The 27,000-nt window shown below is 53.4% G+C and overlaps 1 protein-coding gene across 5 annotated transcripts in view; it reads right to left on the bottom strand.

Annotated features, from left to right (window-relative positions):
• ANK1 (ankyrin 1) overlaps positions 1 to 27,000 on the bottom strand; it is a 215,797-nt gene that overhangs the window by 4,839 nt on the left and 183,958 nt on the right. The window contains exons 38-42 of one of the 5 annotated variants that reach the window (XM_060001240.1): positions 26,194 to 26,340; positions 12,262 to 12,820; positions 9,054 to 9,312; positions 4,816 to 4,899; positions 3,806 to 3,871 (exon numbers count right to left, since the gene is read on the bottom strand). In XM_060001240.1, the coding sequence (XP_059857223.1) occupies positions 3,806 to 3,871; positions 4,816 to 4,899; positions 9,054 to 9,312; positions 12,262 to 12,820; positions 26,194 to 26,340 (1,115 nt within the window). Of the gene's footprint in view, positions 1 to 3,362; positions 3,501 to 3,730; positions 3,872 to 4,815; positions 4,900 to 5,484; positions 5,876 to 9,053; positions 9,313 to 12,261; positions 12,821 to 26,193; positions 26,341 to 27,000 lie in introns of those variants that run through there. The other 4 variants (XM_069540294.1, XM_060001241.1, XM_060001242.1 and 1 more) reach the window with 4 other exon arrangements.

The raw sequence follows: 27,000 nt of genomic DNA, 5'->3' as shown, positions 1-27,000 counted from the left end.
AGTACAACCAGAAAGCACCCCTCACGCCCACGCCGGGCCTCCTGCAAAATCCTTCCTGAGGTTGGGCGTGATTGCAGGGGAATCAGAGCAGGCGCCTAGGATTGGGGTGTTCGGCCCTTTGGGGCGTTCCACGGCTTTGAACACTGTCACCATCACTCATCTCTGCTCACCCTTCAGGTGTAAATTCTACAGCTGTGCCACGGCACCTCTAGGAGGTTTGGGAAGGAAAACCAGAATTGGTCCTAGTAACCCACTCTTCAATCGGCATCAGAATCACTCGAGCTTACGGCCAAATCCCGAGCTCCAGACCTGTCATGCAGTAGGTGCGGGTCAGGGGCCAGAAGTCTGCATCCTAACCAGACTCTCGGGCGACTGGGATGCGGAAGGCACTTTGAGAATTGGTGGATTAGGACTTGACAGTTCAGAAAGTCCTCTCACGAAGAGAAACCCATCATCGATCGCCGTACAAAGGGAATATCGGCGTTACTGCCATTTCACAGCTGGGGCGCCTGAGGCTTGGGAGAGGTCAGCTGACCGCCCCGGTCACGCTACAAGGAAGACCTGCAACTGGTTGAGCGCCAGAACACACTGTTCTTACCCCTCTCAGCCATCCTCACAGTTACCCTGGTTATTTTTAAGCCTTTTTACACCAGTGTGACACACAGAGGGACTCATTTCATCCTCCCTCGAGGAGAGGGAAGCTTAGGGAGTGAAACAACATGTAAGGTAACCTGGGAACTGGAGGAGCCAGGCCTGGACCCTGGGCCCCAACCCACTTTCACTCTCTCCGAAACAGTCAATACCCCTTGTTCACAGGAGGCATGTTCTCTCAAGTCGCCAGGAGCCCTGAATTAGCCAATACTGGGACCACCGCTCCCGAGGACAGTACAGTGCAGGGTTCCTGCCAGCCTCTGGTCACAACGGTTTTGTCAACCAATGAACACACAACCTTGTGTGTCTCTCTTTAAAGACAACGTATTTCATGTACAATTGACCCTTGAACAATGTGGGTTTGAATTGCACGGGTCCCCTTCTGCATTGTTTTTCTCCAATAAATACAGTGTCTGCATTTTCATTTTACAGACCTTTAAATGAACTAAGTGTGGGGACAAGTTTGTATTGGATTACAGATCACAACACATAGAAATAAAAGAACTAGAGTTTGAGCCCAGGATTCTAGCCGCGCTGTTTCAGCTTCCCGCCCTGGGGGTGAGTCTTTCATCAGTTCCTTTACTTTTGAGGCAGAGAGAGGGGTGCTGGGATTTTCAACTGCCTGGGGGTTGGCGCCCCAACCCCCCGAGTTGTTCAAGGGTCAACTGTATACTGTTGCTTTATGAACACTGCACTCACGTCCGACAGAGCTATAACTCGTGCCTGAACGAGGCTCCCCTAAACACGACTTCCCACGCACGGCCCATCACGGCCCTGCCGCTCTTAGGAAGACAAGACAGCAGGGCCATTTCAAACAGCGAAATCACCAACAAACAGCATAAAAATGCAAAAAAAAAAAAACCGCGACACTGAATAGACCGCAAAAAGGGCAATTGTTCAGAGTGTGAGCTGAAACGGGGACAGAGAGAAGGCCTCCTTGTTTGACCTCAGCTGAGAACAGGCACGCAGGGCATTCAGTGCTTCACCACTGTGCGCGCGTCCCTGAAAGGCCACGGGAGGGAAGTGCTGGGAGCACGACGTTTGGGGGTACAATAAACTGTAGCTAGTAGGCGAATTTGCAAGTTTGCAGTCATTTGGAATCCATCAATGCTGGGGGCCGTGCATGCTTGCGAGTGGCAGGCGGTGCGTCTGGAGGACCAGAGAGCCCTCAGCAGTCTTTGTCTTGTTCAGACGGCAGGCTGTCCCCTGGGCTGTCCCTCCCACACGCTGGCTTCCGCACCACGGTCCCCACTGCACGCTCCCCTGGCCTCTTCCTGGCAGAGGCCCCGGCCCTGTGCTACGGCCTGGCTGCTCTGCTCCGTGTCCCCTAACACCCACGCCCTGGGGTGGGGGGTTCAGCCACTTTGCAGATCACCTACAGAAACATTTTTTGAAAAATGTCTGGGTTCCTCCCTTCCCCTCGCCTGGCTTCTGGGCTGCCTCTCTCCTGTTCAGGAACACCAGCAAAACCTGAGCCAAACAGAAGCTGGGATTGAAAGCTTCAGTCTCTGCCCTAAGGAAAATAAGGCCCAAGAGTGTACTTTTCCTTCCACTCTCTGGTTTTTCGAATTACTTGCACCTTTGGACTATTTCCAGGACTGATCACAGCTGACGTCCTAAACCAGCAGCCCGGCGGACCCCTGGCAGTGCGGGGGTTAACAATGTGACCTCCTTAAGCTGCTGAGAAGTCAGGTCTAATTTTATCCTATAACTGGATAGGCCAGACCTTTTTCTTTTGCCCAAGTGCTGAGGGAAGCCCGGAGTCAGCACTTCTGGGGGCTCGGGAGGCGGCGGCCCTGCTTTTTGCCGAATGCGGAAGGGGAGGCTGCTGGCCGCGGGCCCAGAGCCGGGCCCTGGGGGTGTAGGTGACAATAACCCGGTGCCAGCGGGAGCTGGGGCCACGTGCTTCCTGCTTCCGGCCGACTCCCACCCCGACGCGCCCGGTACTGAGCTGGCCCGAGCTGGGCACAGCGAAGGGCCTCGGGGCAGCTCAGTACAGGACCCCTCAGGGAGGACGGAGGTCCGAGCTGGCCCCGAAGCCCCCAGCACTGCTCAGCCCGCTGGAGAGCCTTCGCCGCGTCTTCTCGGCCTCCCTCCCTCCCTCACTGCACATCACGCCCCCGCCCCCCAGCCGGCAGCGCTCCCACAGCCTCCTGTTAACTTTGCCTCTTCCTAGAAAGCAAGGGCGCAACATGCTTCAGGAAATACCAAGGAGGATGGGAGCCTTGGGTTCAAGGTTCAAGGCACAGCTGGGTTCCAGGCCTCTCCCTGTCCAGCTCTTCCTGGCCACGTGAACTGAAACAGCACAGCCTAGCAGACCCCGCTGCACCCTCCAGGCCCCGCCCCTCGTCCTCCAGACCCCCTTGCTGGGCTTCCAGGGCAACATTCCTACTGAGATGTACCGAGTGCTTCGCACTCACGGAAGCACTTTTTCAAATCTGTATTTTTGCGCTTGCCGAGGAACAGGTCAGCAGGTGCTGCTGTTTTCTCTCGGAGGCAATGGAGCTCAGAGGCACCGTTAGCAGGTGGGAGTCTGTGCTTGGAGCCCACAGCGGTGCCTGGTCCTCCTGTGTCATGCTGGGCAGCGGGAGGGGCTGGGAGGGGAGGGAGTTCCAGGAGGAGCGGGGTAGGGGTGCGCAAGTCCGCAGCCTCTCAGCGGGGCGTCGCGGGGGACCAGGCCATGCAGAGAAGACGGAGAACGACGGCATTACCTCCAAAGAGGCCATTCCACAGGGAGGGGCTCGAGATCACTGTTTCCCCCTTTTGAGGCTGGCCCGCTTCACTATCTGAGCCCCCTTCCTGCCCTCTATCAGGTCCGGCTGCAGGCTACTGTGCCCTCTCAGCTCCACCTGGAGACAGCATTGCAGACACAAGGCAGGACAGATCACACACAGAGACGGCAAGAGAACACAGGCGCCCTACGGAGGTGGTGGGAACAGTGCCACCGGGGGCAGGAGGCTCGAGGGGGAGCAGAGAGGTGAGAGGTGAGCCCCAAGGGGGCTGGCGCAGAGGGCAGCAGGAGTCACGGGCCGGCCCCTCGGAAGAGCGAGGGCCTGGGAGGCTGCAGCTCAGGCAGTACCTTGGCGTGAGTCATAAAGTAATCAACACCGGCCTCCATCTCACTAGGGTCCTCCAGGGGCCCCCCAGAAATCACCTCCTCGGGCTCCTGGGTGCCATCGGCTCCGGATGGATCGACGTGGAGAACAACTTTGCGAATGATCTGCAGAAGAGAGGGAGGGCAGAAGGGGCTGGGGAAGCCGGCCAGACAGAGCTCGAAAAGAGCAGGTCCCGGAATGAGCTGGGGGGTTAGAAGCAGCCTTTGTTCCCAGGTGCCCTTCCCTGAGCGGTCAAGATCGGGGACGGCCTCTCGCCCCCATCGGGTGGGGAATTCGCACTGGGCAGCCTCAGAGGGGCTGGAATTTGCGGGGGGTTCTTACTGAGGCTCATGGATGATCGGGGTCTCACCACCGCCCCCCCTGACTTCTATCTCTAGCCCAGGGCGGTCCATCCTGCCTCCTGGTGTGCTGGAAGTTTACGCCCTCCGTCTTCCCCTTAGGACTGGGAGCCCCCGAAGGGCAGGGCGTTCCTGTCCCTGGGATCCACCTGTTCCCTATTCACGCATCCAGATATTCCAACGACAGTCTGCTCTGCACCTACCGCGTGCAAGCAGTGGGAGGTGAGAACACACACGAGCATGAAGCTCCCCGTGCAGGAGGGAAGACGGGGTCCTGCTCTGACCTAGCATGAGCCCCAGAGCAACACAGGTCTGCCTTCTGCCCACACCTAGCACCGTGCCCAGCACCCGTTAGGCAGAATCACGTCTCCTGGTGTAAACCTACTGCCAACCCCATGCATTCCCACGTCCTTTTATCTCAGGAGGCCCACAGGGACCCCCGTACTGCTGTCATACAGCTGTTTTCAGGAACAGGCATCACAGGACTAGGTTTGGGGGGTTCCACGGGGCCCGGTCATTCTGGAACCCAGTCGGAGGAGCTGAATTCAGGCTGAATCAGGCAAGGTGGCTGTAAGGAATGTCACATCTGGACTGTGGCAGGTGCCTACCCCTCTGCTAGGGCAGCAGCAAGAAGCTGGGGGTGAGTCCACCACCTTTGTAAGCTTGTAGCCCGCCTGCCTCTGCCCAGCTCAGGGGGACTCTGCACCCACCTTCTTGGTGACGACGTTGCCCTGCTCATCCGTGAAATGCTCCTCTGTCACCTGCTCCCCTGGAATATTCTGAAGCTCATCCCCCTGGAATTAGAGAAAGGGAGAAAACTCAAGATTGATAAGCGGGAATTTGGGAATAAGGACAGAGGATGAAGAAATAAAGTGGCGCCAGCAGTAGCCACAGTCCCACAAGTCCCCATCCTGGCAGGAAACTGCAACTCGGCCGCCAAACCAGGCTCTGCATGAGGGGCACCCCGGGGGGTCCTGGGCCCAGGACAGGAGGGAGCCCTGGGCTCCCAGGAGCGCTGCCCCGGCAGCGGGGTTGGGCAAAACAGGGGCGATTATGCGGGATTTACGGAGACGGAGGGAGGCCCCCGATTTCTACTCCAACGGCACTTGACAGGAAAGAACCCCCTGCCCCAGACGCCTTTGCCCAGAGGGTGACTTGCTGCCTCACTGGGCTGGCTGGGGACAGAAGCAGGAGGGGGCCGGCTTCCTAAGTCCCGGAGCCGAGCTTCCTCTGCCGCGCCGGGGAGTCGGGGGTGGGCCGGGCAGGGAGTGCCGCCCAGCTGCGGCCCTGCACGTTCCACCCGAGGCCCGCCCGGCCTCTTCCAGCAGGCGTCCTCGCCAGCGTCCCGCACATCCCGGCGCTGCCCCCGCCTGGGTTACCTTCAGGAGGACCCGGCGCCGGACCACCCTGGTGGAGATGGTCTCCTCGTCGTCGCTCAGGCCCTCGCTCTCCCCCAGCTCCTTGTCCAGCTCCTGGTGGACGTGCTTCAGCACAAAGCACAGGGAGCCCCGGACGATGTGCATCACGTTCTGGCAGCTGACCAGAAAGAAGCCCAGCAGCACCAGGGTGACCAGCAGCTGGGTGATGAAGGTCCACATCGCCACCTCCTCACCAGTCTGGCCCTCCGGGGCCTGCGCAGCCAGGGGGCCACCAGGCGGGGGGCCAGCCTCTCATTCTCCTCTGGGACTCTGGAGGCCCCCTGGGACACCCTCCATTTTCTCCACACGAGGGAGGCGGCAGGGCCCCTAGTGGAACTGCCGCCAGAGTGCCCTCCTGCTGAGAGCCCAGCTCTGCCCTCGGCCCGGGTGACGTCAGGCTCCAGTAATTTTAGCTCCCAAGCCAGCTGCCGCGCTGTCCGGCAGGGCTAGAAGGAAGCAGGCAGGTGTGCATGTCCTGGGCGCTGGAGGCGCGTGTTAAAGTCACCGTGTGCGACACCAGCCCTGAGAGCCGGTGGCCCCGTGACAGCTAGAGGCAGCTCTGCCCAGGAAAACTGTCCCATTCGGACTTGGGAAAATAAGATGTCTCCAGAACGTGGCTACTTGTGTGTGTCCCTGGGCTGCTACTGGCATGATCAGAATGATGTCACCCCGCTCGCTCATGGGATGGGGCCGGCTAACACCCTGGAGGGTGCAGGGTTTGTTTCAAAAATAGCCCCTGGTGAGTGATTTGCTCAGGCCCAGCTCTGGGAGTGCAGGCGTCCAGGGAGGGGCCTGGGAGCCCGTGCAACTCCATCAGCCCCTCTGGCCTCGGTCCCCGCTTACACGGCACAGCAACCCCAAATGCGAGCGTGTCACTGGTGTGTCTATTTAAGGCCTGTCCTTAAAGGCTCTTCCCAGGCTGGGCTGTCAACACCAGGGCAGGAACCATGCGCATTAAACTCAGCTTTGCAGAGCTGACTCCCTAATGCAGCCCAGCAGCTGCGGCTGAAAGGAATTCCCCTCCTGGGACCAGGCCGTTCCTCTCTGGCCTGCAGCCGGCGTGGCAGAAAGAACCAGGAACTGGACCCGGCACACTGACCCTGCGGCTTCCCGCTGAGGGGCTCAGGGAAGCGGGGCGCCTTCTCTGGGCCTCGGTTTCCCCGGCGGTCAAACAGGGGCGGGTTCAGGAGCTCTCTTCCCGTTCCGAGAGTGCCGGGGGGTCGCACGGTTTGTGAGCCCACCGCTAGGGGTGGTGACAGCAAACACCCCACGCAGCCCGTTGCCCAGGAGGGGCTCTGTGTGCGTTTCACGCACTAACGGTTACGCCTGCAGCACCCCCCATCGCGTCTCTGATTTTCCCATCTCACACAAAGGAAACAGAGGCACAGAGAGATTGATAACTTGCTACGTGGAAGAGTAAGGAAATGAGGGTCAGATTTCCAGCTCCGACCCCGGCACAATCCTGCCTCATCTCCACAAGAGAGCACCTGGGACACAGAAGCCACACGTGCAAGGGGGCACGAGAGCCCTGGGTCTGAGCCCAGCCTAGGAGTTCAAGGTCAGATGCTGCCCGCCGGGGCCGCAGAGAGGGACTGGCTGCCTTGCAGGTTCAGGCCCCCAGTTATACCCCACTCCCCGACCCCGTGTTTTTTGAGACTCACTGGAAATCCTAGCAAACAGGTGCTCTGCAAACCGTCACCGTAAACAGGGCTCGTTATCGTCCCTGGAGCCCTGGCAGGTGATTAGGAAACAGCTCACCTACCCTCCCATCCGCCTTAGGCAGGGAGGTGCTGGCTCACTGGGACTGGGGGTCAGGAGGTCCCAGACTCTCCTGGGCCTCAGTTTCCCCATTTGTAAATGAGGCAGTTGGGCCAAATGACCTAGAGGGTTTCTCTCGCGGTCCCCTGGGGTGGTCCTGCTTCCTCTCCAGGCCTCCCCTCACCAAAGCCAACCGCAGAGACGCTCCTTCCCCGGGACTCCGGGCGGGGGTCGGGGGCACAGACCCGGAGCGGGGCCATCTGTGCTATGGGACAAGCGCTCACTACCGGGAGAGGCAGCCGAGGGTCCCGTGGAACAGCCCCTCGGCCAAGAACGCACGGGGTGACCTGGGGTTAAAAAATGGGTGCAGCCGCCCAGCCGTCAGTGGTGCGGACTCGGCAGGGACGCCTTCTAAGTACCACCCTGTTTAATTCCTGGCAGCGCGTGGCAGCCAGCAGCCCAGGTCATCGTGGAGCCCGCCTGGTCCTGGGGTCCTCAGAGGTGCCTTCGAGGCTCGGGCTTGGACAGGAGCGAGGGGAGGGGAGGAGAGGGCAGTGGAGGGGAGGGAGGGTGAGGAACCGATGCTGACCGAAGAGAAGAAGCCAGGGAGGGCGGAGCACATTGTTACGTACGCGTTAAAACCACACGTGCACAGAGCAGCGACGCGAACTTTATAAAAACGCACGAATTAAAAAGACACGTTCGTAAGATGTCTGGGATTAACGTCAAGATAACGTGGGGGGACCCCTCGGGGGTGAGGGTGGGGTGATGAAACCAGAGGGCCGCCAGCAGGCAGTGGCAGCGCCTGGGCACTGCGTGCGCGCAAAGGTGACAGACTGTTCTGTCTGGTTTGGTATCTATTTGCAATCTTTCGTAATAAAACTGTTTCCAAAACCACATTAAAATGATGTCTATGGGAATGGGGAGTGAAGATAAAAGCAAATAAATAAAATAAATAAGTAGGGAGGACTGAAGGGAGGCCAGGAGGGCGGAGGGTGCAGGCAGCTGGAGCCTGTGCCGGCATCGCGCCCTCGGTCCCAGCCTGTTCCACCCAGGGAGCCCACCCGCACGGGCAAGGAGTCCCCAGTGAACCCTGGCGACAATCCTTTCTCTACCTCGTTTACACAAGGGCACCCGGGGCGGGACAGTGGCTGGTCCTCGCCCCTACAGACACGGTGGGACCCGAGTTAGCCTGGCCTCCAGGTCTCTGGCGCTAAGCCCTTCTTCCTAAACCACGACGGAAAAAGAGAGCAAACAAAACTAGGGCTTTGGGGCTTCCCTGGTGGCGCAGTGGTTGAGAGTCCGCCTGCCGATGCAGGGGATGCGGGTTCGTGCCCCGGTCTGGGAAGATCCCACATGCCGCGGAGCGGCTGGGCCCGTGAGCCATGGCCGCTGAGCCTGTGCGTCCGGAGCCTGTGCTCCGCAGCGGGAGAGGCCACAGCGGTGAGAGGCCCGAGTACCGCAAAAAAAAACCCAAAAAACAAAAAACTACGGCTTTGGCAACGGCCCTGCAAAGCCAACCTCTGACCCTGTGACCCTGGGCATCTGGAGGGCAGTGGAGGGGAGGTGCCTGGAAGTCTCATCAAGGTGAGCCTCTCCCCTCCCTCTCAGGGATCAAGGAGGCAGACACGTGGAAAGAGAAAAAGATAAGCCACTGCCACGATTTTTAAAGCTGGAAAACACGCCCGGCTAGGGGCCTGAGCAAGTGAGCAGCTGCCCCAGGCCTGGCCCTCTGGCTGGAGCATCAGTGGCGGCTCCCCGCGGGCTCTCACCTGTACGTGGTGGGAGAAGGTGCTGACAGCCTCCTGCATCCACTCGCTGGGGCCCTGTGGTCTCCGGTCCCTGCCGGCCTCGGGCTGCTCCGTGTGTGCGCGCTCCGGTGCAGAGCCCAGGACCTCTTCGTGCTCCCAAGACCTGCTGACGGTTCTCTGGAACGAGTGTGGGCCTTGCAGGGTCTCCTCCCCCCAGGAGCCTTGTGTGGCCTCTTGCAGATAGGAGACGATGGAGCCTTCCGCATCCCAGTCCTGCAGTCTGGGGCCCAGGAAGAGACCGAGGACACCAGTCACCCCCAGTCTCCGCTCTCAGAGACCCTCCCCCTCCAGAGCCCTGGCCCATCCAGGACGGATCCTGTACCGCCCACTGGAGGTCGGGAGAGCATGAGCTGTCGCGCAGCAACTGCCCTGTCCAGAGGCCCGCGTGGGCCATCCTTGCTGTCCTGGTGGAGAGGCCCACGGACACCGGTGGCGCTGGGCCCCACCCTGTGAATGGATGGCTCCACGCTCTGGGCTCCCGAGGCACGTGGCTCACGGTCCCGTCATCGGGGTCCCCACACCCGTCATCCCACCCACCACCCTCCAGCCCCTCAGGTCACTCCCACCGCACGGTCCTCACGCCTGGGCTCAGCTGGCAAAATGATCACCCCTCCCCCTTGACGCAGGCTCTTCCACAGCCTCCGGGACACATGTGCCTGTTTTTCCCTCCCTCTCTGGCCGTTCCTTCTCAGCATCCTTTGCGGGATCCTCCTAATTTCCCTGGCTTCTGACCCTGGAAGGCCCCAGACTCAGTTCTTCTCTGTCTACACCCACGTGCTCCGCAAGCTCATTCAACCCGTGGCCTTAACCCCAGATGTGGGTCCCCAGCATCTCTTCCTTGAACTGCAGGTGTGCGTGTCCAACTGCCTCCTTGACGTCTGTCCTTGGGGTTTCTGATGGGCATCGCATGGGCAGCCCAGCCAAGTTCACACTTAGGGTCTTCTCCCCGGACATGTTCCAGCCATCCTCCCACTGCAGTAGATGGCAACCTCGTCCCTCCAGGTGTCAGGCCAAGGACACCCGTGTCGTCTTGGACGTCCTTCTTTCTCTCACACTCTATATCTTATTTGCCAGGAAACCCTTTTGGTTCAACTTTCAAAAACACACCCTGAACACGACCACTCCTGGCCACCAAACAGCCACCATCTCGGTCCACGTCACCATCGACTCCTGCTTCCAGCTCATCTTCCTGCCTCTACCCTTGGCTGTGGCCGGCCGTGGCCAGATCACCTCGCTCCTCTGCTCAAAACCCTCCAATGGTTCTCCATCCCACCCAGGAAATGCCAGTCTCTCCAGGACCCCGAGGCCTGACATGTCCGGCCCCATCACTTCCCTGACCTCACCTCCCGTGATCACCCTGCTCTAGGCACAGGCACCTTCTCGCTGCCCCTCGACTGTGCGGGCCGCACGCTGCTCCGAGGCCTCTGCCCTGGCTGGGCCTTCTGCTGGCTCCGCTCAGGCGTTCACGTCGTTCATCACCTGAATTCCTTTATGTCTTTCCCGCGAGTCACTCTCAGGTGTCCCTGCCCGCCCCGTCCATGATTTCAACCACCCCCTTCCCTGCTTTATTCTTCTGTTTAGCACTTAGCATTAATTAGCATCTCTCTTTTAATTACTTTTAATTCCATTTACTTTATCTGTTTATATCGTCAGTCTCCCCACTAGAACATAAACGTCTTGCACGTAGAGACTATCTGCTTTGCTCAATGCCACAGCCGTGCTCCGAGGCACTTCACACAGGGGCCTGGCGCACAGTAGGCATTCAATACACACTGTTGAGTGAGTGAATGAAATTCATCTGTCCCCATGGGAGAGCTGACCCAGGTCACAGAGCCATCCTGTAACGTTCTGAGGCCCGGCCCCCAGGCCTCTGGTCCCTGTCTAGGGACCCTGCTGTCACAGTGGTGCAGTGGGCGGCACACGGGAACATCCAATCAGTGCTTGTTGAGTGAACGGCCATCGCCAGCGGTTGGAAGGTGGGATTTCACTTGAATCCTCACGGCTCAGTGTGCCCGATTTTCCCGAAGCGTCGAAGGATTCGTTTGGGACACTAAATGAAACCTTGCTGTCTTGTCTCCTAAGCAACTTCGTTTTCCCTCCTGCTGGGGGATGCGGGCCACACCGAGTGGAGCCTGGGGAAGGGCCGTCTGCCCGGGCTTCTGGGAGGAGGATGCGAGTGGGAAGAGGAAAGGAGAATAGATTTCCCACGGCCTGGCTGGATCTGAGCTCCCTGGGCGGCCACAGCCTTCTGGGAGCACAGGAACTATCTCCTTGCTTTAGGAAAATTCAGGCAGCAAAGCGACACAGAGGAAAGGGCCTTTGCCCCTCCCTTCCTGTGCCAGCCCCGGAGGCCAAGGCGATACCTGTCACTGTCTGTCTCTCTCGCTCCAAGCCCCACTCTGCTCTCAGCCCAGTGCTGGAGTGTGGCGGATGTCCACTGCATGCACGTGGCCTGGGGACTCTGTGTCTCAGAGGGGCATCAGGCCATCTGCCTGCACTGCCAACGGGCATCCTGCTGCTGGACCTGTCATCACAGGCCTTCTCATCGCAGGAAGGGTGGTAAGGAGCTACCCAGGAGAATAACCATCTTCAACAGCTGAAGCTCTGTCCTGCCCCTGATAAGCCCGCTGGCCTCACTCCTTCAAAAGGGTGTAAGTAGAAAGGGCAGCCTTATCAGCTCTGTCACACGCAGGCTGTGTGACTGCACACATAGCTTCCCTGGGCCCTGGTGCTTCCAGGTTTCCAAATACGGTTTGATTTCAGCAATCAACACACAACAGCGACGGGGGCCCAGAGCACCCAGCTCAGCTGTACTTCAGGGACGTGGCTTCTCCCAGCCTTACAATCTCTCTCCCAGGGATGCTCTCCCTTCTCCCAACACCCTCAGCCTCTCTCCTGCTGGCCAAAAGATGGGGCTGGCGAGGGGGGTGGGGTGGGGGTGGTTCTGGGGGAGGGACTGGCCTTTGCAGACACAGCTCCACTCTCACAAGACAGAGGCCTGAGCGCGGGCTGGGCGGCTTCAGAGGCGAGCTGGCGCCTTACTGAACTTATTTGCGCCAGTGTGTTTAGAACACAGCATCGGGGGACAGCGGCGCCCGAGTTCCCTCCGTACTCGCTGCCAGAAGCCCAGGACGGTGAAAGGCATCCCGCACGGCGGCCCAGCCCTTACCTGTCCTGGCTGGAGTCCATCACCCGACTCACGGTGTGGGATTCTGTGATGTGGGCTTGTACCCTCTGCTGGCCTGAAACAAGAGACACTTCATTCCCTGAGCCCTGCCCTGCACCTGTCGAGTCCTCCTGCCTCTCATGACCTGGCAGCTTCTCTTCTGACCTCTGACCTTCCTCCTGGTCAAGCAAATCGATAAGGCCATTTGCGGCATCTGAATCCACTGTGTCGTCCTCCACGAGGTCCAGAGAGCCCAGCATGGGGCCCTGGGGTCCCTCGGAGAGCGCCCCCTCCAGCTTCCACTCGTGGCCGGTGGCGTCCGAGTCCTCGGCCTTGCTGCACTCCAGAGAGGAGTCCTCAGCAGTGACCAACGAGGGCGTGAGGCCCGCGGACCACACCTGCATGTCAGACATCTCCAGCATGGCGTCATGCTCCGTGCCCGCCAAGGGGATGGCGTCTAGGACGGCCACCTCGTTCCAGTACTGGTCTGCGCGCAGCGGAGAGGGGAGCGCGTAGTGCAGGGAGGCGGGGGACAGCAGCTCGTCCTGCAGCGAGGAGTAACCTGGATGGGCAGACAGAGGGCGACATGCTCCAGCTGTGACCTTCCATCACGCGCGCTCACGTGCCGGTCACGCGCGCACAGGCACGGCCACTGAGGCGCATGCGCATTCCGGCGGTGCGGGCCTCCCCAAGCCTTGTGGCTTCTGCCCAGGCACCCGGGCAAGAGAACAAGGCTCTGGGGGCTGAGGAAGAGGGGGCAGCCAGGGGTGAGGGCGGGGAGGGGGCTCCTTTGCTGGACGCAAAGAGAAGAGGTTGGAATGCTTTCTCTTCCAGTCCAGAGCGCGGATCAAGACGTCTTGATCCAGAGGCTGGGGCTCGAGCCGTCCGCAATCAGGTGAAAGCGCCACTGCTCAGTGGCCGCGCGGAAGGCAGGGCTGCTGTCTCTTTGCACCAGCGTCCCTTGGGCACAGCCCTTGGGGGCTCTGTTAGGAATGCACCTCCAAGGGAGGGGGCAGCCCCAGAGCCAGGGTCGCTGACCGAGCCCTGGCGGGGCTGGCGAGCACACTGAGTATCCACAGACCTCGGTGCGGCGGTCAAACGGGAAACCGCTCGGTTTGGGATGAAGTCGCTTAGCCGCAAGCAGTGTACGGGTTCCCAGAACTGTGAATGAGCCAAAGTGGCACGAGGGCGTGTCCTCAGGGCGCACGAGGTCCCGGGCACAATGCTGTTTCCTCAGAACTCTGCCTGCCGATCCCGCCAGGTCAGCTGTGACCCAGGGGAAGGGAGCCGGCGGGCCCAGGCCCCTACCGTGCAGCCCTGTGGTCAGCAAAGCCTGTTCCCAAGCCTGTTCCCTGGGGACGGGCTCGGACACGAGTCGGTGATAGTCTCCCGGTTGGGTCTGGTGTGCAGACCAGGATGCTGAGGGGGCAGCAGGTTTAAGTGTGGGATCAGTGTGCGTGTCCTGGACGGGGTTCCCTTGGGTGGGGCCTCTGCTCTCCTCCAGCTTGGGGAGGGGGGCGGTCCCTGCAGCAGGGGAAGAGGGCCTCTGCCTCCCCTTCGGAGCAGGTGCCAGTCTGAGGGGGGCCTAGAAGGCAAGATTCTCCACTTGGCCCAGCCTGTCTGGGGACCCGGGAGCAGGTGTGTGCTCACAACCTCTGAAGATCCAGCAGAGCCGAAGGGGACCCTGGGCATGGGTGGGGCTGCCCCTGCAGGGTCTCCAGGGACCTTCCTGCCACGTCCCGAGAGGCCCCTAACCCAGTGTCTGCAATCTTCATCCTGCCATTCAACCCTCACCGCTCCCCACCCCTGCATCTGGCTTAACCTCTCTCCTGGCCAGACGGGCCCTCGTCACTCCCAACTGAGCCTCAGCTCCTGTCCTCCAGCTTCTCTGCTTCTGATAGAACTCAGCTGTCCTCCTTCACTCACTTCTTCAACCAGAAAATATGAAATGAGGTCTGCTTCCACGCCAGGCACCATACATGCTAAAGGGCTGGGGATTATAAACACACACAGACACACACACACACACGACAGGTTCTCTTTGTCCTCTTTCTTTCACAACGTTCTCCCAACGACTCCAGCTCACCTTGGATTCCCCCATCTTTGAGCCTGTCCTGGTTCGCATGACTGTCAACTCCAAGAACAGGGAACCTGTCTATGCTGTCCCACTGCAGAGCTTTCAGATGTGAGGGGGACACAGGAGCCAGAACCGATGACCTAGCCCATATGCAGTGAAACCGAAATTGCCAACGATTACAGGTGTTCAAGGTGCCGGCAACCTGCCCACGTGCTTGACATTCATTCTGCCTTGTAATCTTTCCGGAGAGTTTTCCTCCTGACTGATCTCTACAAGTCTACGTGGTTCCAGATTCCAAAATTAGGAGAACGAGAAACAGACCATGGCGGGGGGGCTGGCTGGGGGTAGGGCTGTGCAGTGACAGGGACCAAGGGACCCCTCCAGCTCTGGCCAAACTAGGAGGGACAAAGAGAGGAGGGTGGTGGGGGAAATGGGTGGGTCAGATCTTCCCACGACAGTAACACCAAGTCACTGCACGTGAAACTGTGACCTAACTGGGAAACCAGGGCAAATGGCCTTCCAACCCTCTACAGAAATCTCTCCAGATATCTGCGAGCAGAGCATTTAAGAATCACATAATTTTTTTTCTTCTTGAAAGCATTATTCTATTATTACCATTACTAATTGAGCTCTCTTTCATATGAAATATATCCAACATGTTATTTTTAATTGTCACGACAACATTATTCCTACTTTATAGATTAGGAAACTAGAGATTGAGCAACTTGCTTAAGGAACACAGTGAGAGTGGTCCTTTCACTAGATTTTGCCATTAATATATTTTAAAGATAGCTTCAAGGAGGTATAGTTGGCATACAATAAATCCACATATTTAAAGTAGATAATCTGATCATTTCTGATACAGGGAAACACCCATGAAACCATCACCACCGTGAAGAGAAGGGCCATTCATCATCCCTGAGAGGTTTCCTCAGGATCCTTTGTACTCCTTCATTCTGCCACCCGACTCCCAGGTAACCACTAATCTGCATTCTGTCACTATACAGGAGCTGCATTTGCCAGAATTGTATATAAATGGAACTATACAGTGTGGAATCTTTTTTGTCTGTTTTTTTTTTCACTCAGCCTAATTTCATCCATGTTGTTGCATGTATTGATAATTCATCCATTGTTATTGCTGAATGTCTAGATCACACTGTAGGTATATGTTTAACTTTTTAAGAAACAACCAAAGTTTTTCAAAGTGATTGTCCCATTTACATCCCCACGAGCAGCGCATGGGCTCCCAGTTCCTCCACATCCTCAACACTTGGTATGTTTTTCGTTTTTTTCGTTTTTTGTTCTAGCTCTTCTTATAGATGTGTAGCGTATCTACTTACAGTTTTAATTTGTCTTTCTCTGATGACTAATGACGCTGAGCATCTTTTTGTGTGCTTATTTGCTATTTGTCTATCTTCTGGGTTAAGTTCAAGTCTTTTGCTCACTCTAAAACTTGGGTTGTTTTCTTATTATTGAGTTTTGAGAGTTCTTTATGTATTGTGGATACAAGTCCTATATCAGATGATTATTAGCCAATACTTTCTCCCAATCAGTAGCTTCTTTTTCTTCTTCATTTTTTTAAACGGTGCATTTTAAAGTGCGGAAGTTCTAAATTTTGATGAAGTCCAACTTATCCATTTGTTCTTTTATGGATTGTACTTCGGGTGTTGCACCTAAGAAATATTTGCCTTATCCAAGATCTCTAGGGTTTTCTCTTATGTTTAACCAAGAATTTTTATAGTCACAGGTTTTACATTTAATCTATGATCCATTTTGTGGTAATTTTTGTATGTGATGTAAGGTGTGAATCCCAGTTCATTTCTGCATATGAATATCCAAGTGTTCCAGCACACATACTGTAAAGATTATCCACTGAGTTGCCTTTGCACCTTTGCTGAAGAGCAGTTTTTCCTGTATGTGTGGTTTTATTGTTTCTGGATTCTATCGTGTTCCATTGACTTATCTGTCTTTATGGCAATACCACACCGTATTGATCACTGTAGCTTTGTAATAAATTTTGAAGTCAGTGTAAGTCCTCCAACTTTGTTCTTTTTCAAAGCTGTTTTGGATGTTCTAGGTTTTTTCCATATGAATTTTAGAAACACTTTGTCACTTTCCACAGAAAAGCCTACTGGGATTTTGACTGGGGTTGCATCAAATATATAGATTGTTTCAGGGAGAACTGACAAAGTATCGAGTCTTCTGACCCATGAACAGGGGTGTATCTCTACATTTATTTAGGTCTTTTAAAATTCCTCTGGGCAACGTTTTGTAGTTTTCAATGTGTGTCTTTCACATCTTTTATCAGATTCAGCTCCAAGTGTTTCAATTTTTTTCAGTGCTATCTTAAAGGGTATTCTTTTTTCAATTTCAATTTCCACTTGTTCATTCCTAGTATATAGAATTCAATTGATTTTTTTAATATACTGAAATTGTATCCTGCAACCTTACCAAACTCATTTTTTAGATTCCATTGGATTTTTATATATATCATGTTGTCTGTGAACAAAGACAGTTTACTTCTTCCTCTCCAATCTGGCTGCCTTTTATTTCTCTTACTTGCCTTATTGTACCGGCAGCACCTTTAGGACAAGGTTGAACAGAAGCCAGGGGAGCAGACATCATTGGCTTGTTACTGCACTTAGAGGGAAAGCACTCGGTCTTTCACCATTAAGTGTAATGCTAGCTTCAGGTTTTTTGTAGGTGCCCTTTTAGGGCTCTGCTAGCAGACTCTCCAATTTGGGGGACAGCGATTTGCCCTAAGTCCTCACTTCTCTTACAGACCCTAGAAGAGTTACTGATTTTTCAAACCGTGTAGCTTTTTACTTGTTGTTAGCATGGAGTGGTGACATCCAAGCTCCTTACATGCAGAACCAGATACTGATTTATTTTAGAATATTCAACCATTTTGCATTCCTTGGATAAACCCCACTTGGTCATGATGCACTTTTATATAGTGTTGGATTTGATTTGCTAAAATTTAGTTTAGAGATTTTTGCATGAATGTTCATGAAGGATATTCGTCTGTAGTTTTCCTGTAATGGCTTTCTTTTTTTTCACCAAAAATGTAATGCTGGCCTCATAGAATGAGTTGGGAAGCATTATGTCCTTTACAATTTTCTTAACGAGTTATTTCTTCCTTAAATGTCTGGTAGCATTCACCACTTAAGTCCTCTAGGCTTGGAGTTTTCTTGGTGGGAATATTGGTTTTTTTTAAAATTTATTTTATTGAAGTATAGTTGATTTACAATGTTGTGTTAATTTCTACTGTACAGCAAAGCGATTCAGTTATACATAAATATACATTCTTTTTCATAGTTTTTTTCTATCATGGTTTATCACAGGATATTGAATATAGTTCCCTGTGCTATACAGTAGGACCTCGTTGTTTATCCATTCTATACATAATAGTTTGCATCTACTAATCCCAGCCTCCCATCCACCCTTCCCCCACCCTCCCTCCCCCTTGGCAACCACAAGTCTGTTCTCTATGTCTGTGAATCTGTTTCTGTTTCATAGATACGTTCATTTGTGTCCTATTAGATTCCACATATAAGTTGTATCATATGGTATTTGTCTTTCTCTTTTTTTAAATAAATTTATTTATTTATTTATTGGCTGCATTGGGTCTTCGTTGCTGTGTGCGGGCTTTCTCTAGTTGCGGTGAGCGGGGGCTACTCTCCGTTGCCGTGCGCAGGCTTCTCATTGCAGTGGCTTCTCTTGTTGCAGAGCACGGGCTCTAGGTGCGTGGGCTTCAGTAGTTGTGGCGTGCAGGCTCAGTAGTTGTGGCTCACGGGCTCTAGAGCACAGGCTCAGTAGTTGTGGTGCATGGGCTTCGTTGCTCCACGGCGTGTGGGATCTTCCCGGACCAGGGCTCGAACGCGTGTCCTCTGCATTGGCTGTCTTTCAGCCAATGCAGAGGACAGAAAGGACTGTCTTTCTCTTTCTGACTCACTTCACTTTGTATGATAATCTCTAGGTCCATCCATGTTGCTACAAATGGCATTATTTCATTTTTTATGGCTGAGTAATATTCCATTGTATATATGTACCACATCTTCCTTATCCATTCGTCTGTCGATGGACACTTAGGTTGCTTCCATGTCCTGGCTATTGTGAATAGTGCTGCAGTGAACATTGGGGTGCATGTATCTCTTCGAATTATAGTTTTCTTCAGTCTTTAGTGATGTTGCCTCTCTCAGTCTGGCTGGATGCTTATCAATTTATTGATCATTTCAAAGAACCAGCCTTTGGTTTTATGGATTTTCCCTAGTGTTTTCTGTTTTCAACTTCATTGATTTCCGCTCTGATCTTTATTATCTCCCTTCTGTTTACTTTGGGTTTAATTTGCTCTTCTTTTTCAAATATCTTAAGATATTATAAAGCGGAGGTCACTGACTTGAGAACTTTTCTCTTTTTTAATGTGGACATTTAGCGCTATGAATTTCTCCCTAATACTGCTTTACTGGCATACCATACATTTTGATATCTTGATTCAAAGTACTAATTTCCCTTTTGCTCTCTTCTTTGACCCATGGGTTATTTAGAAGTGTATGATTTAGTTTCCATATGTTTGAGATTTCTCATGTAGCTTTCAGTTATTGACTTGTAATTTAATTTCACTGTGGTCAGAGAACATACTTTGAATGACTTGAATTCTTTTATATTTATTGAGACTTACTTTATAGTCTATAACACGGTCTATATTGGTTTGTTCTAGGGGCAATTGAAAAGAATGTGTATTCTGTTGTTATTGGGTGGAATGTTCTACATTTTCCAATTCCTAATGTCAGTTAGGTCAAGACGAAGGACAGTGTTGTCCAATCTTCTATATGGTTCCTCATTTTTCCACTTGCTCTATCAATTATCAAGATGGAGTGTTGAAATCTCCCACTGTAGCTGTGGTCTTGTCTATTTCTCATTGTGCTTTTCTGTTTTTGTTTCATGTATTTATAGCTATATTCCTGGTACATAAACATTTAAAGATTGTGATGCCCTCTAGATGAACTACTTTTTATTATGAAATTATTGTCTTTATCCCTGGTAATATTATTTGTTCTGAAATCTACTTGTCTGATATTAATATAGCCACTTCAGTTTTCTTTTGATTAGTGTTAGCACAGTTTATATTTACTCATCTTTTTACTTTTAAGGAATTTGTGTTTTTATATTTGAAAGGCATTACTTATAGGCAGTATATATTTGAAATTTACCTTTATATCCAGTCTATCTCTGCCTTTTTTCCTTTAATTAATTAATTAATTAATTTTGGCTGCATTTGAGCCTTCGTTGCTGTGCTCAGGCTTTCTCTAGTTGCAGTGAGTGGGGGCTACTCTTCGTTGCTTTGCGCGGGCTTCTCATCGCGGTGGCTTCTCTTGCTGCGGAGCGTGGGCTCTAGGTGCACGGGCTTCAGTAGTTGTGGCACGTGGGCTCAGTAGTTGTGGTTCATGGGCTCAGTTGCTCCGTGGCATGTGGGATCTTCCCAGACCACAGATCGAACCCGTGTCCCCTGCATTGGCAGGAGGATTCTTAACCACTGTGCCACCAGGGAAGTCCCTATCTCTGCCTTTTAATGTGGGTTACTTAGGTCATTTACATTTAATGAGATTATTAATATGGTTAGGTTTAAACCTCTCATTTGCTAATTTCTACTTTCGTCCCATCTGTTCTCTTTTTCCTCTTTTGGATTAATTGAAATTTTCCACTTTATCTATTTTGATTGCTTATTAGCTATAATTCTTTGATGATTTTAGTAGTTACTTTAGGACTTTAGGACTTTTAGTATACATCCTTAAACTATCACAGTCTACTTTTAAGTGATGTCATATAACGCTTGGCATATAGTATAAGAACCTAACAATAATATACTTCCATATTTCTCTCTCAAATTTTTTGACTTTTGTACCATTGTTGTAATATATTTTACTTTTACACATGCTAGAAACCCAACATTATATTGTTATTTTTGTTTAAACAGTTATCTTTTAAAGAGATTTAAATAACAAGAAAATTATGTATTTGTTCTTATGGTTAGCATTTTGGCAGTTCATTCCTTCGCGTAGAGCTGTATTTCTGTTGCTGTCGTTTCTCTTCGGCCTCAAGGATTTTGTTTTTAAACTTTTCTTGTAGCAGTCACCTCCTGGTGATGAATTATCAGGTTTTGTGCATATGGAAAAGTCTGTATTTGCCTTCGTTTTTGGAAGTTATTTTTGCTGGATATAGAAGTCTACATTACTTTAGAGATGTGTTTCTTTCAAGATGTGTTCTACTTTAAAGATATTGTTCCACTGTCTTACATCCATTGTTCCTATGAGAAATCTTATGTAATCCTTATCTTTATCCCCTTGTATATAACAGGTCTTGCTTTTTTCCTCTGGCTACTTTTAACCTTTCTCTGTCACAGGTTCTGACCAATTTGTTTAAAATGTGCCTTGGCTTAGTAGCTTCCATGTTTCATGCAGTTAACTGAACTTCTTGGATATGTGTATTTACGGTTTTTGTCAAATTGTAAAATTCTGGGCCATTAATTCTTCAAATACATTTTCAGCCCCCTTCTCTGCTGGAAACTCTAATTTCACAAATATTAGGTCACTTGATTTCCCCACAGCTCACTGATGCTTTTTTTTTTTCTTCCTGTGTTTCATTTTGGAGTTTCTATTGCTATGTTGCCAAGTTCCCTTCTTCTGTAATGTCTAATCCCATTCAGTGTACTTCATTCATCCTATACCTTATAGTTTCATCTCTAGGAGATTGGTTTGGGACTTTAAAAAATATCTTCCAGGGCTTCCCTGGTGGCACAGTGGTTAAGAATCCACCTGCCAATGCAGGGGACACGGGTTCGAGCCCTGGTCTGGGAAGATCCCACATGCCACGGAGCAACTAAGCCCATGCGCCACAACTACAGAGCCTGCGCTCTAGAGCCCGTGAGCCACAACTACTGAGCCCATGTGTCACAACTACTGAAGCCCGCGAGCCTAGACCCCGTGCTCCACAACAAGAGAAGCCACCACAATGAGAAGCCTGCGCACCGCAACAAAGAGTAGCCCCCGCTCGCTGCAACTAGAGAAAGCCCATGCGCAGCAATGAAGACCCAACACAGTCAAAAAAAAAAAAATCTTCCAAGTCTCTACTTCACTTTTTAAACATCTGAAATAGTTATTAACTGCTTTACCATTCTTGTCTGCTAATTCTAATATCTGCGTCAGTTTCAGTTGATTGACTTTTCTCCTTATTATGGGTTGTGTTTCCCTGCCTCTTTGTATGTATGTCTGGTAATCTTTAATTGGATGTTGTGACTTTTATCTAGTTGGGTGCTGGGTATTTTTGTATCCCTATAACAATTCTTGAACTTTGCTCTGTTATGTAGTTGAGTTCCTTGGAAACAGTTTGATCCTTTTGAGTTTTGCTTTCAAGGTTTATTAGGTAGGAGCATTGACCAACCTAGGGCTAATCACTCTCCATTTCCGAGACAGGACCATTCTGTGCTCCCTATGCAGTGTCTGTGAACGATCAGTCTGCCTATTGGGAACAGATGATGAATATTCAACCAAAACTTGCGGGGAACCTTCTGGAGGTCTCCAGAGCTCTCTCTGTGTGCAGCTGTCTCTCTAGGGAACTCTAGCTGCCCTGGTCTCCTTGGACTCCCAGCGACTTCTCCTGAACCAGGGAGTCTTCTTGGATTTCTCTTCCTTCTGCCATGACTTAGAAACTCTTTCGAGGCAGTGATCTAGGCAACTGTAGGGTTCACCTCATTTATTTTCCATGTCTCATAGATCACTGTCCTTTGCTGCCTGATGTCCAATGTCTCGAAAACCGTTGTTTCATATAATTTGTCCATTTTTTGCTTTCAAGCAGGAGCGTATATTCAGTCCCTGTTGCCTCATCTTGGCCAGAAGTGGATGCATCACAGACAGTCCCTCAGATACGGCCGGATAAACATGTTCACTCCTGGGAATCTCAGTAAGACTTCATAAAGGCTGGGAGAGGGTAACTCTGCTGGTCACAGAACACCCGAGGCTCATTCTTGGTGACTTTTCCACCTTGAAACTTCCTGGGGTTCATGTGAATGGAATTTCACCCAAGCAAAAATGTGTCCATGAAGGGAACTTGTGCAACCCTCCCCCAGGGCTTCTTTCTGCCTTGTGTTTTGTCCTGGAGGCCCTCCCCTGGTCGCAGTGTTTAGGGGCTACGCCCCCTGCTCCCTCTCAGTCTCCAGAAGACCCCGCTGACCCCACTCTCACCCCCGAAGCGTGGATCTGGGGCTGTAGGTGTCCATACTCAGTGGAGTGGGGATTACTGCTCATAGGGGCCATGCTCAGCGAGGGCCGTCTCACACGGTCTGGGGTGGACCACAGCACAGGAAGGTTTGCTGAGTCCCCTGGGTTGAGCTCCGGAAGTGCCTGTCTCTCTGGCAGTCTCACGTGGCCCTGCCATACCTGGGCCACCAGCCCATCCCTCAGTCTAGAGCTCTCCTCTCTGGGGCTGCCTTTTGGGGAAATCAGGTAACAGGCAACCAAACACGCAGCTTTGGAGCAGAGCCGCCCAGCAGTGGCCCCCCAGCCTCCCCTCATCTGGGCCGTCACACTGGGTCTCCGTTAACCTAGGCCTAACGCTGCCCCCACTAGTTTGATGTCAGCAGCAAACCAGACAAGGGTGGACAGACAACCCTAACTCAGGCAGGAGCCGCACTTCACTAGCTGTGTTCACTAAGAGTCCGTAGAAATGAGACATACTGTATTTCTAAGTAGACATTGTGTCCAACTCATCACACCAAATGGAGTTGACCAAACAGGATGTGAGATGTCCATGTTTTCCTTTTACATGAGAAATCTGTTTTATTTTTAGGAACATGCTTTTTTTTCGCTCCACGGGCAATTTTTTTTCATGTTTATTCCAAGGGCCTGGGGTAGTTCCCTCCTGTGCAAGAGAAGCAAACTTGCTTTTTGACTTAAAGCCCCTTCTGCTCTGGCCAGTCCAGGCAAACACAGCAAGAAGAGCCAGGAAGGAAGGACAAGAGACCTCAGGTTCCTATCTTCCTGACACCACAGAGCAACCAGTCACTGCCTCGAGTGCCCACAGGGAGGCTGAGACGAGCAGAGAACGAGGTAAAGCACAGAGGAGGCAAGGTGCCGCCGTGGCCATCGGCGCAGAGGCCTGGGCCGGCCCAGGACAGAAAGCCAGAGGAAGCGCAGGAGGCTGCTGTCCCCCTGTCCTTCCACCTCTGATCCCTCCTGCTCCTTCTCTCCGGGCCAGAAGGGCACCCACATGTGGGATGGTCTTCCTGGGACTGCAAAGAAGGCAGGAAAAATACACAGAAGCCAGCTCTCGTGCCCAGAAAGGCAGGATGGACCAAGCGGGCGTCTGCTTCTGAGCGTCTGCTCCAGCCTGGGGGAGCGTGCACACAGGGCACACGGCCTGCGTTTGCCGGGACACCTGCTGGACGAGGGGGTTCAGAAGGGCTGACAGGCGACAGAGCAGCCAGGAAGCACAGAAGCATTCAGAGTGTGACGTCTGCAACCAAAGCAGGGGAGGATCCCTTGTAAACTTGTTAGACCTTGTGACCCCTCTGCTCCAAACCTCCAGCGGCTCTCCATCACTCTCCCAGCAAAACCAGTGTCCTCAGGAAGGCCTGGAAGAGCCGCCCTCCTGCTGCCCCTGCCCTTTCTTCCTCCCCTCTGGCCCCTCACTGTTCTGCGGATGCACCAGGCACGCCCGCTCAGGGCCACTGCCCGGGACGCTTGTATGGTGCTCTCTCCCTCCTCTCCCTCCAGCCTTTGTTCAGATGCTACCCACTCCCACCCCACTATTTACTTCCCCAAGCCCAGCACTCTGATCCCCCTTGCTTGAGTCTGTTTTTTCCCAGCATCTACTTGCTAGTGCATTATACAATTCACTTAACATATTATATTTTTGTTTGCCTCTCTACACAAAAGGTAAGCTCCATGAAGGCAGAGTTTGGGACTTTTCTTTCTTTCTTTCTTTCTTTTTGTCTGTTTGAGAACTGACTTATCTGCCCCGCTTAGAACAGCCCCTGGCATGTGGCAGGTGTTCAGAAAATATTTGCCAAGTGAGCTGACCAACTGCACAGCCTTTCCACAGTCACGGAGCACAGGACCCAGGCCCACGGGGGGTCGGACTCTGCTCAGGCGTTAGATGAGAGTCTCCAGGCCCAACTGGAATCCTGAGGCCAGCGGAGACATTCATAAACGCCTGGGTCCGTAACTGCCCTTTTGAACAGTTTTTTTATTGTGATAAGAACACTTGACATGGGCTCTATCCTCTTGACAGATTTTTGATTGTTGTAACTGCCTTGTTTATACTCATGTAATTTTATGGGCCTGGTGTCCGTAGAACTGGGGGACAAAACCCCCAAAACTTGAGTTGACTTGATTGAAACAGCTCTGGGGATGTTAAGAAACCCAACCAAGTCACCGGTTATCACGTAAAAAAGGGAGAAGTGTTCTGTCACTTGACTTCTCCCAGTTTGCAGCAATCAGCCCCCTTCCCTCACTCCTAGTGAAAGGGAGTTGGTCACTTAGCAGTCCCTGCTGTGTCCGCCTAGTCCCCCAAGAGCGGGGAGAGGGCCAGCCTGGGAGCCCTCAACGCTGGGTCTGAGGGGCAAGCCTCCTCCGTGGGAACAGCCCTGAGGGCACACAGGTCCCAGCAGGCAGCGAGGGCGCCCCAGCATCAGGGCGGGGGCCCTTGGTGACATGCATCAGTGGAGGCTGAGGGCCCCTGAACACCTGGCCCAGGTGAGACAGTGGAGACAGGCAGCGGGGGAGAGAGCGGACTTGCAGGCCAGGTGAGGTCAGAGGCAGAAGAGAAAGGCCACAGCACGCAGTCAACAGATGAGCCCTGTGCCCAGGGGCCCTGGATGGCATGTTTCAGGAGACACAGGATGTGGGAGAGTCACCAGTGTCAGGGGCACAGCATCCCCCTGGACAGGGCCCCTGTCCCCACCTTCCACTCACAAGACCCCCGCCACAGGGGCCCACACAGCGCGCGCACATGCGCGTGGCCGGGAAGGCTGGTGACCTAGGAGCTGGGGGAGGACAGCGACGCAGCTGCGGGATGGGGCATGTGCCGGCCTCATGGAAGCCGGTTCACAGAACCATATTGCTTTTCAAGGCCTGTGAGGAGCCTCAGGTCTCTAATCCAACTTGCTGATTTTAGAGAAGAGGCTGATGACTCAGCAGTGGAGTCAGGCGGAAAGGGGATAGAAGCCAGCCTCCCGGCTCCCACTGCAGGGTAGGGCCTCCGCCCTGCTTCTGCACCCCTGGTCAGCGACAGAGATGGAGGGGCAGTGGGGGTCCCGGCCCTGCTCCTCACTTGGCCGCTTCCCCTGCTAAAAGGAAGGTGTCCTCAAAGGCCGCAGGGGTGGGTGCTGGGGGCAAAGGTCAGGACCCCCCGGGGCCCGGTCACATGGGGGCTTCTTGGCATAACGAACCACATCAAAACGAGTCAGGGGAAAGAGATGGGGCGAGAAAAAAGGGAGAGAAAAGCAGAGACCGGGCTGAAGAAAAGATCCCGCTTAGTCTCAGAGAAGGGGCGGCAATAGGGCTTCAGGACGCCCCCTGGCTGGTCCCCATGGGACCTGCGCCAGAACCTAGCGCCCTTGCGTCTCCCCACCGACTGGGTCGATGGGTGCGCGCATGCGCAGAGCTGGGGGGCGTGCGGCACGCGGGGCGTTGAGCGGGGCCTCGGCTCCTCCCGTCCTGCCCGGGCCCCGGGCGCCCCCCACCACCTCTGCGTTCACCACCGCCCGTCCAGAGAGAGACTGACCTCCGGTCACCGGGAGAGAAGGTTCCAGGGAGGGTCAGGAGGCGGCGGCTCGGCCCCTTCGTCCAGGAGACACTCACCATTCATCTGGGAGGGGGACGACGAGTAGTCCCGGTCCGTGGGCCGGCGGTCGGGCTTCAGGTTGCGGCCCTGCCTGCCCGAGCCCTCCAGCATGTTCACGATCTCGCCGCGGTCGATGTGCCGCAGGGCCGCGTACAGGTTCTCCACTGCGGGCAGAGGGGAGGAAGGAGGGCGCTGGGGGGACCGCTACCCATCGCAGGGCGCGCGGGACGCCCGGCTCTGAACTCTGGTGGGGTGGGGGGAAGACTGCGAGGAGGGGGATTGCAGGCCCCCGCTTTTGTCGAAGTCAAAGCAAACTACCTCTTTGGAGAAGACGGCAGATCTGGGGACACTGCGGTTCCCGTCCGGCCCACGCAATAAAGCCAAAATCGCGGTAAAGCGAGAACACGAATGTTGTTGTTTTCCCAGTGCATATAAAAGTTGTGCTTACACTACACTCTAGTCTATTAAGTGTGCAGTAGCATTCTGTCTAGAAAGACAAGGCATCTACCATACCTTTAAAATATTTTATGGCTAAAAAACGCTAACTGTCCTCTGAGCCTTCAGTGAGTCTTAATAGTCACATAAGGATCACTGATAACAGATCAGCGTAACAAACGCAATCATAATGAGAAGTTTTGAAATACTGAGAGAATTACCCAAATGTGACAGACACGAAGTGAGCAAATGCTGTTGGAACAGACCTGCTGAATTTGATTGGGGAAAAAACACAGTATCTGCGAAGCGCCGTAAAGTGAGGTAGACCTGTGTTTTGTTATCCTTTAACCGATCTTTTCCAGACCCTAACAGCGGCGAATTTCAAGGCA

Source organism: Delphinus delphis, chromosome 21 (assembly GCF_949987515.2).
Source record: "Delphinus delphis chromosome 21, mDelDel1.2, whole genome shotgun sequence".
In the NCBI taxonomy this organism is placed as follows: domain Eukaryota; kingdom Metazoa; phylum Chordata; class Mammalia; order Artiodactyla; family Delphinidae; genus Delphinus; species Delphinus delphis.
The sequence above is the reverse complement of the archived record's forward strand: the minus strand, read 5'-3'. Positions and strand labels throughout refer to the sequence as shown.